At 48.7% G+C, this 18,202-nt stretch overlaps 1 protein-coding gene across 3 annotated transcripts in view; it reads right to left on the minus strand.

Moving 5' to 3' along the window:
* Positions 1-409: 409 nt before the first annotated feature.
* NFXL2 (NF-X1-type zinc finger protein NFXL2) overlaps positions 410-18,202 on the minus strand; it is a 71,301-nt gene continuing 53,508 nt past the window's right edge. For all 3 annotated transcript variants that reach the window (XM_086528608.1, XM_086528607.1, XM_086528606.1), the window contains 7 exons: positions 4,754-4,919; positions 4,459-4,650; positions 4,174-4,364; positions 2,404-2,485; positions 1,973-2,185; positions 1,806-1,880; positions 410-777 (listed from right to left, as the gene is read on the minus strand). In XM_086528608.1, the coding sequence (XP_086384734.1) occupies positions 616-777; positions 1,806-1,880; positions 1,973-2,185; positions 2,404-2,485; positions 4,174-4,364; positions 4,459-4,650; positions 4,754-4,919 (1,081 nt within the window). In that variant the 3' untranslated portion in view covers positions 410-615. The remainder of the gene's footprint in view (positions 778-1,805; positions 1,881-1,972; positions 2,186-2,403; positions 2,486-4,173; positions 4,365-4,458; positions 4,651-4,753; positions 4,920-18,202) is intronic.

The following is an 18,202-nucleotide window of genomic DNA, read 5'->3' on the forward strand; positions in this document are numbered from 1 at the left end:
ATTTAAAATCCCTTTTGGAAGTAAAATAATTTCAAATAAAATAAAATAAAATTTATGAATTAAAATAACCCTCCTTTTGAACACAGGTGGTACACTAACATTCTTTTACCATGATGCAAACCGACATAGTTCTCTCTTTTTTTTGCCAAGAAAAAAAAAAAAAAGATTTCCTTAGCTTGGGACAACATATAGGGTGTCTCATAGTAATTTGGGGGGCTCCAGATTTCAGGCTCTATAACACCAGTTTTATGGAGAGGGCATTATAATACAAATGTAAAATAGTTTAAAGTTCAGGCTTGTCCACCCATTTGTGTTATTTGTCCCTCACGTGAAGTTTGTTTCAATTCGAACAGATTTGTACCTCCAGGTGAAAAATCTACGCAACAACGTAAGTCTCTCGACCCCCGTGAAAAGAAAAGAAAGACCTTACAAGAAATAGTAATTACAGCATTACAGCATACTGTATATGTTGAGTGACATTGAAGCACTTTTTATTTGAAATTTTACATGCTACGCATTGAAAAATAACAGTGAATATGTATTCCATCAAGCAATGGAGGAGTTTTTGATGGAAACCCTACAGGATGTAAGAAAATTTGGACTCACAAATAAGGATCAGTGCCTTGCACTTAGCTTTCTTTGAGGACGTCTAGCTTCACGTTCATTCATCCAGTCTGAGAGAGCATATAGCCCTCGTTTTCCAAAGTAGATGCCTGCTGCTACCAGGATAATTACCAATACAAGCATACACCACTTCAGAATTCTTGTAGAGATCTCCTGCATTGCAAAAGTTCAACCCATTAAAAAGTAGTGAAAAAACTAACATTGGAAGACACGTGATTTTTGCCAGTTTAGTCCACCCTTGAGCTTGATGGGTCACCAAGGATGGCCTGGAGTGGAGGTATGCTTAGCATCATTGCCCCAATTGTGCAGAGCCTCACTGTGCTGAAGCCGAGGATGACCAATCGAAAGTGTAAACATCCCTCTACAGGTGGGAGACTACCGCTATTCTTGGAGAATGACATCATCCACAATGCCCAACAGGAGCACTATCTATCGGTTGGCTAAGCTGCTTTTGAACAACGTCAACGGATGAGTAGCCAACAGGCCCAAAGCAAGCATAGTGAATTCTGGCCTCAAAGTAATTCCTCCTCCATCAACAACGACACCAGTAATGCTAAAGATGACACTGTCAGTCAAGCAGAGTTCTGCAATGAGGAGGAAGCTGACAGGTTAGCTATCATGTAAGCCTCTAGGGCTACAAGGGTCACGAAGTCCATCGCTTGGGACTGGATTACTGCAAGTGTAGCATAGCGGAACATTGGGTCAAGGCATGGCAATTCAAAGAGGGATACCTGCTTAACAAGTGTCTCTCAGGACGTTCACTTCAAAGAGGACTGGACTGACAGCTCTATGAGCTGGGAAGGTAGTAGTAGGTACGAGCTCTAGACTAGAAGTGGTTAAGACCTTGAAGCGCATCCACAAAAGCATCATCCACTTCAGAGGTTAAGAGGGACAGAGAAGTCTTCACACTAAGGGAGCTTCCTTACACTAAGAGCGCATTGAAGCTTACAAGTGGGTTGGTGAGAAGGACCGCCCCGTGAGCTTGGATGAGGCTCTTGACTACTAGGAAGAGACCACCTGGTCCGAATAATGGGGACGGTAAAGTTTCCACCAGCTAGAGATTGGTTGGATCCAACGTACCTTCGTGAGATTAAGAACATGTGCATTCAAATTGATGTGTTTTCTAATACAACCACAATAACACATCAAAGACTGCACATATCTATGTTTCCAAAACTTACCCTCATTTTAGAGTGCTTCACATAGACATCAGAAGCATAATGGCGCCTGCGTTTGCCCACCTTTTTGGGTGGATCCTGTGAAAGTCCAAAACAATCACCCCTTAGTTACAAGTTTCATGAAACAGAGAATCGTGTGGAAAGTTGCTGAAAAAAGAAAGCAGTTTTACTTCTATCACTTGCGCTGTCCTCTGGCGTAGTCCTTCCATCTCATCTCTAGCTTTCTGTTCTTCAGCCAGTTTCAAACATTCTTCATCACAAGAAAGCAACCCAACACCTATAGGGCCTCTTAGGTGAGGTAGCCTCGACTTGGCACTAGCTTTTTGAACATCTGAGCAAAACCACTCTTTCTTCAACCGTTGGCACTTACACCATACGGATACCTGGACTCCATGAACAAAATAAGAGGCATTGCCCACCATCCTCCAAAAGGTCCATAAAGTGTATAAGAAATGTGCTTGCTTGTCCTAACATGCATGATGAGATTCTCATTGACTCTAGTAACAGGCTCTTCAAACTCCAATCAACGATGTCCCTCAGCTAGTCATGATGATAAATAGCTTTCCAAGAAAAACAAATTGCCAGTCACAACTCGCCTAACCTTTTTTCGACAATTTGTACTCATCTTACAAGGACCAGAATGGCATATCTCCGAGCACAAATGTGTGCAATTGGGCAACTTTCTGCAAAAAAAGAGTGTGAGTAGTTAGTAGCAGAAACTTAAGTACCCTTTTCAGGCAATCAAAACTGAACAAAGAGTCGACGAAAGCTGCAACAGTATCCCTCTTTCCAAAATCTTGGAAATGTACCTACGGAAGGTCAGAAAATGCTGGACATCAGAACTAAGGATGGGCTAGAAGTTAGAACGCTTACACAACACAAACAAAGACAAAAATATATATATAAAAGAAAAAGGATGATGAAGCCATCTGTACAAATGATAAAAGAGCAGATCCACTCTGTTAGTCCCTTGCCAGATCCATCCTGCACATATGACATGACAGAAGCCATACTCACACATAGGCAAGCATAGAGAGCAGACATCAGGCTCACCTCCCAGCCATGGAGCCAGTACGGGGTCACCCCCGAGCGAGCCTGTAGCTAACAAGCTAACCTCTACCACAAGGGCTGGTGTCCCATACCTCCAAGCCCACACCAGACAGGTGTGCACGTAGAGCTGCCAAAGGCCTAGAGTCCAAAAGTGGTGATCACACAAAATAGCTCACAAATGAGCCCAAAGTTTTATTTATAGGATTCCTTAACCGCCCTAACCATAGGGCCATGTTCACATTTGGTAGGACATAGCTCAAGCGCCCATCCTGATGTCTGGGGACACAACACACTCACCCTAGTCAACAAGCAGCTCATGAGCCAAGCCTCTACCTGAAAGTTCAGCTTTGTTGGTTTTCCATTTTGTTTCTCAATTTATCATAACTCCGGACTTGGCCCTTATCATTAAAACAGTTAAGGGGTCCTCCGAAGAGGACTCCTCATGGACTTATTTGGGAGCCATCTTGTCTCATCCATTGTGACAAGGAAGGCAATCCTAGAAAGAAAAACAGGAACGAGAAAAAGTTAAGACCTGTTATATATAGTGCATAGAGAATAGAAATGGAAAGGAACCTGCCTCTCCCAGAATCCCAGCATGTGACTGTTTGAAAATGGCCATTCTATATGACAATACAGTGCCACAGATTCGGCATGGAACATGAAACAAGCTGCCATTCCTGGCATGTGTCTGTCCAAAAATGGTCATTCCCCTGATCAAATCAACTATCTCTATGGTGGCTCTACCTGCTAAAGTGTGTTGATCAGGAGATGACTAAATTGGGAATTGGCTTATATAGGACTATTTTTAATGACCCTGCTGGAAGGATAGGACTCAAATATGCAGAAAAATGTTTAGCATGATGGCTATTAATAGTCAGTTATGTATATGGTGTGCTACATGCAGATTAGTCTGCAGATAGGTACCATGTACCTGCCATCGTATATATCGTATATTGAATGAGAAAGTCTGCAAACATCTAGGGCCTACCTTGTGACATCTAGAGCAAAGTGGACCTACATTGTAACATGCTTTTTAAATTTCAGGACAATGAAAGAGCAGCCTTAAAGACTAAGATGGTGCAGTTCAATTCTTTGCACTAAGGAATGTTCAGCACACATGGGAGTACACAGGCTCCATGGAGGTCATGACACCACTCTAAATAGTTACCACTGTCTCATGGCTCCTTGTATAATAGCTCATTACGATAAGTTTTTCTCGTAAGAAACCTACGAGAGAAAAGCCATTTCATACAGAAATTACTTACAATCAACTGACATTGAAAAACCCATTCTGCAAAAGAAAATCGCAAGGACATCAGACCTGTGGCAAGGTCCTCCACATGATAATTTCTTGGCCAGTTCTTCTTGCCCAAAACTATTATAAATGCTGCAAGCAAAAGTAAGCACAAGAGTACTACAATGGCACGCTCTTTTCAACGGAGTGTTGCAAGGAGAGCAAGCACCAACATGGCATCGCTGCAAACATGGATGAGGACAAGCAGGAATTCGGGTCTGAAAAATCAAAAGTAAGAGGAAGTAATGAGCTCTAAATCACTCTGCAATTATTTTTGGCAGGTTATTCACAGTATATAAGTTTCAGACTGACCTTTTGACAATTACGTGTGCATTCTTCACAACTGTCAACATCAGTAAAGGTATCTGAAACTTCGGCCTTGAAGCCTGCCTTTCTGGTGATTGTGACTTCATGGCAAGGTCGTTGGCATATATGATTGCTGCAAGCAAGGTAGTTTCCACACAGCTTTCCACAACTAAATGGACCACTTTCAGAGCACACAACCTGCATTCACAGACTTAAACACCAATAAGATTTCATTTGTCAATCACAATCTAAGAGAGGAACAAAGATTACGATGATTGAACTTCATTTACAAAGAGCTTACATTTCTCTCCTCACCGAGGTGGTAACCAAGGCATTGTCTGAGAATGCGCTCAGTACAAGGTGGGCAAGGTGATCCTAAAATCTCCATATCTCGGTTTGGTTCCTTTCGCTTTTTTGTCTGCTTCAGTTTGAATTCTGGATTTGGTGGCGGTCGAGGGCCATGGCATCTGATGTACATGATAAACTCAAAGGGATAAGTGACTGTAAAGAAGGATAATCTAATCAATGCCTTAAAGAAAGATAATTCAAGGTACTGTTTAAAGCCTCCGGTAAAAGGCTAGAAAGCATAGAAACAGGGAGACAGGGGACAGACCCCAAAGGCTGGAGGAAGGGGACAACCGAGGACAGCCGAGCGTCCCCAATTGGACGTTGTAACAGGCTTGGGCACCCAAGCAAGAAATCAATTGCAACACACGAGCAAATACTGCAACAACTGAACTTAGAGAGAGAGAGAGAGAGAGAGAGAGAGAGAGAGAGAGAGAGAGAGAGAGAGAAATGAAATGAAATGAAATGTTATATTAACGTCTTCAAAAGGCCAAAATGACCTATGAGACCAATCAGTTACAAAATAGTGAATCTAATACCATGTCTGGGTACAAAAGAACTAGAAAAGAACTAGAAGTGGAACAAAATACTACTACTACTACTACAATCTAAAACTACGTGGGTGTAGCAGCTGATACAATAGGTACCCGGTAAACTGGATGTAACAGTGTGTGAAACAAAGATGGAAGAAATGGTGAGGATCCATCCTCATCTGCACTCTGGATGTCGAGAGAGTATGGCTCGAATCTTCTGTTGTAGTCTCCGTCGATGCTGTGTAGCTCCTCTCCTCAGTCGCGGTCGTCTGTATCTCTGTAGCTCCAATGCTCGGTCGATGAGAGTGCCAGTAGTGGTCGAATGAGTGTGGGACGAGCTCTGCAGTGGTGGCTGCTCCTCTGGCTGTCCCATATCTAGTGAAAAGAAATCTGTAATGTGTCTCTGGGACTGCCTCTCTCTAGCTCTCCCCAGTAAAGTGTCTCTATACCTGTGTAACTCAAGTAGATATAGTCCAAGACATCTCTGATCCTCATAACTCATGACCCTAGATAGAGGACCAAAACCCTCTCTGAATAAGCAGTGGAAACGCCCCCGTATCTTATAGAACACTGTGCAATGACATATGTAGTGCAACTCTGTCTCTGGCTCTCTCTGGCATAATCGGCATATCCTGTTGTCTGCTGGTATCCCTCTGAATCTACCAGTCTCAATCTCGAGCTGATGTGAGGATGTGCGTATCTGACCAATGGCACAACGCAAACCATGAGACATATGTGTGTCCATGTAGCTGGGTCGAATCACAAACCCATCTCCTGTGAGGTGGAGAAGATGCTCTCTATAGAAAGCCATCTTCGTGCTCAACTCCTGAGGCGGCTCTATCCATGTCCTCCTGGTGTCGAGCTGGATCAAGTCCTGACGAATGAGTCTAGTGATCTCCACCCGTGTAAGAGACAGCGAGGGTGCCTGAAGAGAATATTGGAAAGGGGGCAACCTGTCCATGGTGAAGCCATGCGTCTGAAACCATGAAGTCATCTGTGCATACCAGCATGAAGTGTCCCCCTGTAGAGCTAACTGTCTGGAAGACTCAAGGGCCAATCTAGCATATCTGTCTCTAGTAGTATCCCATAGGCTGTGCACAAAGGACACTGATCTGGTAAGCGCCTCAATCTCCATGGGGGGGGCAGCTAGCTCTGCTCGAATGATCGCGTGAGGTACGGAGGCCTTGGCTCTAATCAATCGGGAGATCATAGATACCAAGGGCCTCTCCATACGTCTCCAACCATCCTGGCCTACAGAAGGTCCCCATACCTGTACCCCATACATCATAGCTGAGGCTACTAAAGTATCAAAGAGCCATAACTTTGTCCGAGGTTCCTGGAACTGAACCTGCGAACACATCCTCTCCAAGCCTCCCAAGGCCGCATAAGCTTTGGTCAGTCTAGTCTTTGCTGCTCTCCCCAAAGAAAACCTCGGCCCAGTGAAGACTATCCCAAGGTAAGTGTATGCATATGTATACTCCACAATCTCTTGACCATACGTGAAGGTCGATGCCGATCTCCTGATCCACTGCGGTGTGGTGTTAAACACCATGACCTTGGTTTTACCAAGGTTTACAGACAATCCACTATCCGCTGCAAAACTGTGTAATGCATCCAACTGTCGCTGCATACCCTCTGGTGAGTCAGAGATCAAGACAATATCATCAGCATATAACAACAATGGGATCCACGTCCCTGCCAGCTGGGCACCTCTATCACCCTCTCTGTCAATGTAATCAGACACCTCATCAACATACATACCAAATAGAGTAGGAGACAATGGGCAACCCTGTTTCACCCCGATAGTGGAGTGAACTAAGTCAGATATCCCCTCTGGGGTGCGTACATGTCCCATCACTGATCTGTATAAAGCCATAATCCCCCAAATCAACACTGTGGGCACCCCCATCTCCTGCAGTCTGCGCATCAGTCGAGCTCTCGGTACCATGTCAAATGCTTTGCGGAAATCCACAAAGCTACAATAAATCCGTCTCCCATGTGACCTGCTCTCCTCAATGATAGCTCTGAGTGTCAGAATATGGTCAAGAGTGGAGAAACCCCTCCTGAAACCTGCCTGTCCCTTTGCCCGTACACCCTCACCCTCTGCCCAGTTACTCAACTGCTGCTCAATAATGGATGCATACAATCGTGCCAGTGTGTGTCCAACCATAATAGTGCGGTAATTTCCAGGCTCTGTAGGATCACCTGCCTTGAATATAGGCACAATAGTAGACAACCTCCAAGTCTCAGGTAATCCCTCACACATGGCACGATTGAACAACACTGCAAGAACCTCCATCAGCATATCCCTAGCATGTATAAAGTGCTCCGCTACTAGACCGTCATGATCGTAAGCCCTCCTGGTCCTCATCCTGTCAATGGCTCTCTTTACCATCTCAGTGGTAAAGAAGGTGCTCGTAGGTGGACATGGCTCTGTAGGATCTGGAAGGGGATCCTGCCCAAGAACCGTATATAACGATGTCGCATACTGGCCCCACACATCAGGAGAAGTAATCACTGGGGGAGGGGAGTGCTCATGGAAGAGTCGCCATGCCTCGCCTGAGTCTCTACTCAAGAACAACTGATACAAGTCTCGCTCCATCTGAGAGAGAGAGAGAGAGAGAGAGAGAGAGAGAGAGAGAGAGAGAGAGAGAGAGAGAGAGAGAGAGAAATGAAATGAAATGAAATGTTATATTAAACGTCTTCAAAAGGCCAAAATGACCTATGAGACCAAACTGATACAATCTTGGTGGATACAAGAATAAAAATAAAAATAAAGTGAAGTAAAGTGAAAGACTAAAATCATCATCATCATCATCATCATCATCAATGCCCGAGGATACCGGTATCGAGCGTTGTCCGAGAAAGTGCTGCATCAGTCGCTGAAGACCTTCATCAATGTCCACCTTTGTAAATAGTCATACTGGGCGTCTCCCATGTCGTGCTAGAATAGTCCTGATCCTCTGATGGAGCCTCCGTCCATGTCGTGGTCGCCCTCGTAGACGCGTCTAGCTCTCCCGAGCTCAATGGTTCTGTCAACTAATATACCTCTAGTATAAGTGGGCTCGTCTGTTGTGGAGCATGCTCATCTGGCTGCTGAGTCCTTGCTCTAAAGAAGTCAGTAATCTCCCTTTGTGAATGTCTCCCATTGCCTGATCTCATCAAGAGACTCTCCCTGTGTCTGCGCAGCTCTAGCAAAACAACCCGAGGCATCTTTGATCCTGATATCTCATGAGATTTCAGTTGAGGTTGTCACAAGGACATGGCAACTGCTAACCTTAGTTGTTGGTTTCTTCCCAATGATTTTTGTTTAATTTTTGAGACCCTCTTTTTGAAGTTGCAAATGGTCGGACATTGTATGGCCAATGTGAACGGTAGTTTCACTCGCAGACGGGAAGTTGGTCGGCATTGGAACTTGTATAGTAAAAGGATGTCTACGCTCAGTTCAAGATCATGTAGGTCCCCCCATCGCACTTAGCAAGTTGGTGGATACTAGGAAGTGAACTCGATAAAGGTACAATGTCAAGGTGGAGTCACCAAAGGAAAATACCCGACAGTTGGGCCACATTGCATTTTTGGATGCGGTCCCAATGGGGATTGATGGTCAGATGACCAGTGGGAGCCCAATGGAAGCATCTCCTAAAAATTCGGGAGCTGCTATTTTGGGCAGTGAAATGTGTTCGCGACGTTACCTCCGGTATGACAAGGGGAACATTTTTTTACTCTGCTACAAAGTCAACTGATGCACCAATTGAGAGATTTTTAAGCAAGAAGCCCAATGCGGGGAAATTGCATGTATGAGTGCCAAGTGGCACTCTTTGGCCAATTTACCAAGTTTGGAAGAACAAACTCGTCACTTACTTTTTGAGGCAGTTTTGGAGGCTGGTAACTATGATTTTCAGCCATTTCTCTCCATTTTTGAGCTTCCCATGACTTTACCTAGGACCAAGGAGCTCATTTTCAGCATTGGAAGGCATCAGATGCATGTTTACAGAGCTGTTTTGCTGCGTTTTCAGCGATACGCAGGTTTTGGCAGCCATGGAAATCTTCCCCTTTTTGCATCTATTTGTTCACAGATGCATTCCAGGTCAAGCGCAAAAGAGGGGGCGCTCGATTTATGCTGGGGGATGCTTCATTGAGAACCTGTCACAGGTTAAGAGCTATGGAGTGCTTTCTTTCCCTCTCATGTACAGTGTGGTGCTAGGAGTGATGCCCTACACGCTACACACTGTAGTTATGTGATGCCCCACAAGAGGGCTCTTCATTTGACTGATGTACAGATGTGTGGGTTCATGCCTTTGTGCTGAGGCACGAGTCTCCTTGAGCAAGAACACGGGTAGCTAACTGCTACTCCAAAGCAAGCACCAGTCAAGGTCATAACCTCACCGTACAGGTGCGTTTTCAGCGCTGTGTATGCGTTGTAAATCGACTGTTTTTCAGCCAAACGGACACCCGAACCATTGGGAATCGTGCCCCATTAGCAGAGGACAGCTAGGGGACTGTTTGGGGCTGAAAACAGAGAAAAAACAGTAAATACAGCGTGCTGAATTTACTGTTTTTGGGCAAGAATCAGAGGGTATACGTCAGTGGAAGTGAGTTCTAGCAGGGGAATTGGTTTCGCGCAAGTTTTGGGGCTGTTATGCTGCCGAAATTTGGCCAAAACTGGTAGTATCTAGCGGCATACAAGTAAAGGATTCCCAGGACTCTACTTGTAATTTACCCTTTCAAAGTAAAAGAAATACCGAAAGGGGCGCCAATTTTGGGACCTACAAGCGGAGTAACTGACAAGATTTCTGTTCAAGTCGAGCGTGCTCACTACTGCCAAATCCCCCCCCCCCCCCCCCTCGCGCTGCCCCACGCCCCCGCCTGTCCTTGCGCGCGGCAACCCAGCCCACCCGCCCCCCCCTCTCGCACCACCATTCCCCCCCGCCCGTTGCCCTCTCGCGCCGCCATTCCCCCGCCCGCTGCCTCTTGAGTTTCCGCCCCCTTGCCCGCCTCATCCGCTCCCCCCCCCGGTCTTCCTCTTTCCTAAAGTTTCCCTGCAATTGGCTCTGGCAGCATTATTTCTTTGGACAGTGCTCGGCACGCTCGGTTGCAGAGTTTTTTCTCCGTCCGCTTCTTCGCCACAGCAGTAGACACAGATGGAGGCTCCAACTCTGCCACAGAGGGACTCGTCCGAAGCCCCCTCGCCCGACCCCGTTGAGCCCACCATTCGACTTGCTCTTTCACCGACAGAGCAAGAGAGCCTAGCGGAAGAGGTAGAGCGCTTGCAGGCGACTTTTGTCATCTACAAGATTGTCGGTACTCGACCTAGCAGAGGAGAGATGCGTGACCTTCTCCAAGCCCGCCTTCTCGCAGAGGTGGGCAAGATCTTGGACGTACAGATACTCGGACGAGGTTACTATCAGATCGAGTTTGAGACCTCCAAGATGGCGTCCAAGGTCATCGCCATGAGTCCATTGACCATCCGAGCAACACGAGCCCACTTTCGACAGTGGAGACATGGTTTCGACCCTACTTCGGATGTTCTAGTAGAGGAGGCAGACATCCCCATCTCTGTCTGCTTTCCGGGTTTGCAGAGGGAGTACTTACCACTTTTGTCCAAGATAGGCTCAGCCTGGGACTGTCCTGGAGACACCTCAAACGACAGCCTCAGTAGCTGCCAAAGCGGCTGGCATTCCCTCAATTCGCATTTTGGTCAGAGACACTCACACGCTCCCGAAGGTCATTCTTCTGCCTCGGGTGAGTGGAGATTGGTTTAGACAGAGTGTGGAGTATTCGGGCCTCCCGAACCAGTGCTTCATTTGTCGACAAATGGGCCATCTTGCGAAGGCCTGTCCACGGAGGAGGCCTCGACCTACACCACAGACTCAGCCCCAGCCTGCAAGGGCTGGCTAGCAACCACAGACAAAGACACAGTGCACACATGCAGAGCCACCCTCTGAGCCTGGGGCTCCAGCGGAGGAGGGATGGCAGCAGGTCCGTGGTCGACGACGACAGGGGCCACAGCGACAGCCTGGCACTCAAAGTGGTCCTCACGCGCCTACTCAACAGCAGTGGGTTCCCACGGGGAACCGGTTTGGTCCTCTTGAGCAAGATGAGGTCCCTGCTCTGGCCCCCACCCTAGCTTCACCCTCGATAGCCCCCCCCCCCAAGAGTTCCCCCCTCCTTATCATCCTCCCCCCGCCTCCTGCTCCCGCTGCCTCTTCCTCCCGCCCCTCTACCTCTGCCGCTCCCTCCCACCCCTCTTCTCCACCGCTCCCCCTTGCTCCTTCTTCCCCCCCTCCCACTTCAGTTCAACAATCGACCAAGGGGACAAGACCTTCTCCGGCTGCTAGGAGATCTCTTGGTAGCGCCTTTGCCACGAGTCGCTTGGCGAGAGAGGGACGGCCTTTCTTGCAACCCCCTCTATAGGTACAGACGTCTCCCCTTGCAACTATCCCTCGTGGTCTGACGAGCATTGACATCCGGCACCGATGGGACTTCTTCGACTACGACTTTACTCGTTTTCTCGGCGACCCCTCAGCAGACCATGAGGCAGCCTGCTTCAGGGTCCATGTTCTGTTCCTTGCAGCTAGGGAGACAAAGGCCTTGGACTCAACAGTTGGCTTCTCCTTTCCCCTTTGTGGCAAGGACCAGACTGAGTGGACTCTCGACTCATTGTTGGGATGGTTGCACACACAGGTCCTAGAGTTCTCTCACCACATGGAAGAACTAGGAGTTACAGACATGCTTTAGACTTTGTGACCATTGGCCAAGTTTGCGGTGACACCCCCAGATACAGCAGGACGAAGACACATTGTGGTTTACTTCTTTGCCGATACACAGTGTTTGCCATGCTATATACACATTCATGAGGACTCCTGGACAGAGGAGTTGCTTTATGTACGGCTCGCTCTGCTTGGGCTTGGGCCATGCACTCGTTGCAGTCACGCCTATCTAGAGGACGCTCGGATGCGGATTACTCCCCATCCAAGCCAGCCTCGCAGATAGCCGGTCTAGCTGTTGCGGCAGCATCTGTTCTCTCTCGCTCCCCATGAGGATCGTCTCATGGAACGTGCACGGACTAGGTGGGCCTCAGTTTCAGCGTCAGCAGGGCCGACTGCGTCAGGAGCTTCAGCGCTGCCTTGTGGGAGGAGAGATTGATCTCCTTATGCTTCAGGAGCACCATCTGTGTGAGAGCCGCATTAGGCGTTGTGGTCAACTCTTGCATGGACGATATGATACTTTTTGGTCAGCTGCTTTTGGACCTGGAGGCATCCAGGGTGGGGTATGTATGACTATTGCGGACTCTTTGCAGCAGACCATTGTGGGTAGAGGGATTATTGTGCCAGGCAGGGCCCAGTGGATTACTATGCAGGTTCAGGGTTTGCCTAGTGGGCATCCTGAACATCTATGCGCCCAATGTGGTGAGTGCTCAAGTAGAGTTTTCGTCACAGGTAGTTGAGTTTCTGTTGCAGGCAGAACACTGGTGCATAGGAGGGGACTTCAACATGTTGGAGGACCCTTCTGACAGGACTGGTGGTAGCCATGCTACTGTGCATGGAGTTGAGCTCGCAGCTTGGGAGAGGTTTTGTATGACTCTGAGGGTCTCGGATGTTTGGCAGCACTCTAGTTTTGTGAGGCCCCCAGACAGCCTTGCCTTCTCTCGTTCGGACCGCAGAGTGGGAGGAGTGAATCTATCGCGGATAGATCGCTTCTACACTAGTGACCATTTCAGTGACTTGGGAGGGACAGTTGGCATTCTAGCAGGGACTTCCTTCTCGGACCATGCACCAGTGATCCTCACAGTGGCAGACAGGCAGAGGAGTGGGAGCACGATGCTTCGCATCCCAGAGAGGGTCTTGTTGGACTCTGCACTCAGAGAGCGAGTAGAGGCTCTCTGGACAGAGAGCTTGGACAGCCAGGATTCTCCTGCTGACACAGTGGCCTCACGATTAGCTCAGATTAGCCGTTTCTTTCTCCAAGAGTCTCTGGCTCGCCGGGCTGCAGCGAGAGAGGAGGAGCAGCGTCTCAAACGGGGCATTGCTTCGTTACAGAGGATGCAGGAGCAGCATCCAGACAGTCCTTGGTTGGAGGAGCAGCTACAGTAGGCTCGACAAGAGCTTGTTAGCACAGAGGAGAGGCGACATGAGTTTGCTTTCCACCGACAGGCATCTCAGTGGACCCAGGTGGGCGACAGAGTGACTGGTGCTTTCTTTGAGGCAATGGGACCTCGACATTCGCATGCCAAGGTCAGTCAATTGCGGAGGCCCGACGGGTCAGCTGCTTCTGATCCCGAGGATATGCGTGCAGTTACTACTGACTTTTACCGTGAGTTACTGTCTGCAAAGCCCCAGTCAAAGCATCAGGATGCATACAGGGAGCAGGTTTGGGCACAGATGCCTTGTCTTGTGACTGAGGAGATGCGTCAGAGGCTCAAGCTGCCACTTCAGCTTGAGGAGCTGCACACGGCTCTTAGGGCCCTCCCCCGTGGTAGTTGTCCACGTGAGGATGGGCTGACTCCCAATTTTTTCTTGGAGTACTGGGACTTGCTTGGCCTAGATCTCTGTAGTGCTTTTCAGTACATTTTTCACACAAGAGTGATGCCTGACAGCATGAGTGAGGGCTTGATCTAACTCATTCCCAAGGAGGGTGGCTCCTTGGATGAGATTCGACAGTGGCGCCCCATCACCATCCTCAACTCAGCCTACAAAATTCTTGCCAAGCCTCTGAGTTTGAGGATTCAGCCACTTCTAGAGAGCCTTATACATGGGACTCAGACAGGTTTTGTCAAGGAACGCAGTATCCTTAACATCTTTGCTTTTTGGGAGGCTTCTGCCCTAGCACGGGTCCGTGGTGAGGACCTAGTGATTCTTCTTCTCGATTTTGAGAAGGCATACGACAGAGTTGACTGGGACTTTCTAGAGGGCACTCTACGCAGGATGGGCTTCTCAGATGCTTGGATCAGAGGGGTGTCAGCTTTGTACAGACAGGCTCACAGTCAAGTACTTTTGGCAGGAGGTAGAGGTGATCGCTTCATGCTCACACATTCGGTCAGACAGGGCTGTCCTCTTGCCCCCTTCCTCTTTCTGTTCTATGCAGAGGCGATGAGCAGGTTTTTGGTGTCGCAGCAGGTTGGTCTACGGGGCTTAGCACTCCCTATTCAGGAAGATGAGCTACTGGACGCTGAGTTTGCCGACGACTCAGCCTTGTACTTAGATGGCCAGGAGGCCAACCTTCACAGGTGTGAGCAGGCTCTGGAGACCTTCTGTTGTGCATCGGGCGCACTGATCAACTCGAGAAAGATAGTGGCTTTCTCAATTGGTAGTGCTCTTGTGCCCGATTGGATGCCAGGAGAGGGTTTTAGGTGGATTTCCCCAGGGACTGCAGTTCGGTACTTGGGCTGTCATGTTGGTTTGGACTTGTCTCCCGAGCAGCAGATTGCTCCCCTCCTCCTGTCTATCAGGAGGAAGTTGTTACATTGGAGCTCAGCACGACTTTCTTTGGCTGGCAGAGTAGTAGTGGCCAACCAGGTGTTGTTGGTGACTATGTGGTACATCACTTCTTGATGGATCTTCTCGAGTTCTTGTATCAGCCAGGTAGAGAGGCTGATCAGGAACTTCCTTTGGTCAGGACGTGACACTCAGATAGCCCGAGCCAAAGTGGCGTGGCAGGTCATCACTCTTCCTTGTTCACAGGGAGGGCTTGGGATCATTGACCCAGCACAGCAGAGCAGAGCCCTTCTTGGGTTCATCGTCAGAGGACTTCTTCCAAGTGAGGAGCCCTAGAAGGAGTTCTTGCTACAGCGGCTTCGTGCTAAGCTGCCTCATGCAGCTGCCTCAAGGAGGAGGCCCCTGACAACATTTGACCAGATGGATCTTCACAGAGATGCGCAGAGTTGGTTTGAGCAGGAGACTGGAGGACCGCTTCACTGTGAGTTTTCTTCGATCTTGGGAGCTCTTGCGGCGAGGCTTGGCGGAAAGACAGTCTACTTGCACGGAGGAGCGCCTACGATAGCCCCTTGTATGGAACCCCATGGTTAGCACTCAGAGAGGCCACTTGGTTGGTAGTCGGCCTCATGTTTCCTGGGGTCCCATGGCAACGGGTCATGCGCACTCTTTACGTGACTGGTTAGAGTTCACAGGCTTGTCAGAGGAGGTGCACGGTTTCCAGCTACAGGGCATGAGAGGGGTGCAGAGCATGTGCCAAGGCATCTCAGAGGCAGTTCCAGCTAAGTGGCTCACGCCCCTCGAGCCAGTAGCACCCAGGTGGATGGGAGCCTTCACACGACTGGAGGTTCTCATCCAGTCAGGGCCTGCTCAGAGACTGTTCCATCGCTTTTCTTCGAGCTTTAGGGTGGGGGATGCTTACAGCGAGTTGCAGTAGAGGCCCCGCAGGTGGAAGAGTGCTGTTTTCAGAGGATCCGAGTAGTAGGCATCTGTGGGAGGACTTGTGTCATAGATCCTGACCCCGCAGCTCTTGAGACTGGACACTGGAGGCTGTGGGCTTGGGAGTGATGTCCACTGGCACGAGTACAGTGGGATCCTGGTTAGTGGCTCTAGAGGGACCCTTTCTCTTCTGTAGACCACCCAGGTGTCCCGTTCTTTCAGTACATTGTTCGACTGGGACGTCATATACTAGCAGCACAGAGAGAGGCCCCGCCCCGCTACAGCACATCATTCGCAAGAGGAGGGTCTCACAGCTGAGTTCTTGGCAGCCTTCCGGGAGAGGTTGTGGGACTCCAGACAGCCGAGGCGAATCACCTTGTTTCAGTGGCTGGTCGCACACAGAACTACAGTAGTTGGGAGCTAGCTAGTGCATAGTGGTCTCTCGGCCGCATGTGCAGCTTGTGACCCATCTTGTGGAGAGTCAGCGTCACTGTCTTTGGGACTATCCCTCCGCCCAGCAGGTGTGGCTACGAGTTCTTCGGTTGATGCTTGCTCTCTCCACAGCTCAACAGTACACTTTGGGGAGCAGCGGCTTGGTCCACCCTCACGGGCCTGGCACTTCAGTTTGAGCTATCTTCCACTAGCAGGATGATAGTGATGCAGGAGGCGCGACCTACACTCCAGCCTACTACAGAGCTTACTCCACAGGAGTGGTGCAATGAGAGAGAGGAGTGTTGGGAGCTCATCAGTGGCCTGATACTCTGGTTCATCTGGCGGGCCGGTTGCTTCCGCATCTTTGAGGCTCGCCCTGTGCCACCAGCAGAGATTGTTCACGATTTTTGGCTAGAGCTGATCCACACTCTCAGAGGACAGCTCGAGGGACTACAGGGCAGCTCCGACCGCATGCGGGAGCGGAGAGAGGCTTTCCTTCGACTCTGGCGTCCTGGGCCTTTCTACACCATGGTCGAGGGTGTACTCCGATGGCACAACCGACCACCTATGTGGCTTTTCCCTCCCCCCATTTCTTGATTTAGCCCCATTGTACATATGCTGGTTTTTTCATTGGGAGAGTCTCCCACCATGGTTGTTGTAGCCCTCTCTTGAAGAGGTGGTTGTAGCCCTATGGGCAGTTTCAGTACCTAATAGAAGGATCTTTTTCTCGGAAAAAAAAAAAATTGGGGCTTGCAGGTTGTCGGCGTCTGCTCGAGGCATTCTAGCTTCCAAGCCGTGTGTGTACTTAAGTGTTAATCCCCGTTGCAGGTTCCCTTTGCAAAGTGCTCTGTGTATCACAAACTGATGACGTGGCTACGGACAGCACAAACCCTAATTTCTGCCAAAAACCCTAAAATTATTGCAAACCCTAATTTCTACCAGAAACCCTAATTTCCGGAAATCGCGGAGGTGGAAAGAAAAAAAAATATTAAAATGAGCAACGCAAATCCTAGCTTTTTGCTACGCAAGGATTTTGGATGAGAGAAAGAGAGTTGAGTTGCTTTATTTTAACTCTCATTGAGAGGGAGAGAGAATTTGCTTTTGCTTTCAAGCTTTTGGGGCTCTGCTTTTGGGCATCCCTTGTAACATTTTAATATGCGGTGAGGGCCTCACTTCTCAGAGCATCTAGACGCAGAGTCTGAGAGTGAAACCCTAACCGCTCTTTGTACTCTGACATTGATTTTAATACATAAAGAAATACCGAAAGGGGCGCCAGTCTTTGGGGCCAATATCTCTAGGCACGGAACTCCGCCGGCCAATGTAAATCTATTGTGATCTGTGAATTGTTTTGAAGTGGTTATTTGGTGCTGTCGTGATTGATTCTTGACTTAAAGTGTCCAAGTCTGTTACAGTGGTATCAGAGCACGGCTGATTTCTCTTCTACGGGAAATCCAATCCCCAATTTTTTTCCGCGGCACCTATGGCTTCACACAAGGATCAATCGACTCCCTCTGCATCTGGAGATGCGGGCAAGGATCACAACGAAGATTCCGACAGAGAGTATGGCCCGCCTTGGCCTACTCAGGCAGAGCGGCGAGAGATGGGGCGTCGCTAGTTGATCGGCCATGCAACGAAGATGATGCTCAATTTTGCGAAGGACCCAAAATTTGCAAAATATATGAGCGAGACTTCTTTTCAGGAAGTGCATGAGCAGTGGCAGAAAACCACTACACCCACTCTCAAGAAACCTTTTGCTCACAAGAAATATTCAGAGAACGAATTAGAAGAGGTGGTTGATGCACGGATTGCCCAGCTTTTTGACGCGCAAAAGAAAGCCAAAAAGCACGGCAAAAAGCAGAAGAAAAGCAGTGACTCCCCAGGATATTTGGGTCGTCAGTCAACTTTTGATAAGGCAAAGAAACAGAAGAAGCGTGTTCGATTTGAAGGAGTACCCAGTTCTTCTTCTTCTTCTTTTGACAGTTCTTCTAGCTCTTCAGATTCGAGCGAAGAAGACAGAAAAGGTAAAAAGCGAAGCAAGAAACAAAGTTTCGGAAAGGGCAAGAAAAAGGC

Source organism: Adiantum capillus-veneris, chromosome 14 (genome assembly GCF_014529385.1).
Source record: "Adiantum capillus-veneris isolate H3 chromosome 14, ASM1452938v2, whole genome shotgun sequence".
NCBI lineage: Eukaryota > Viridiplantae > Streptophyta > Polypodiopsida > Polypodiales > Pteridaceae > Adiantum > Adiantum capillus-veneris.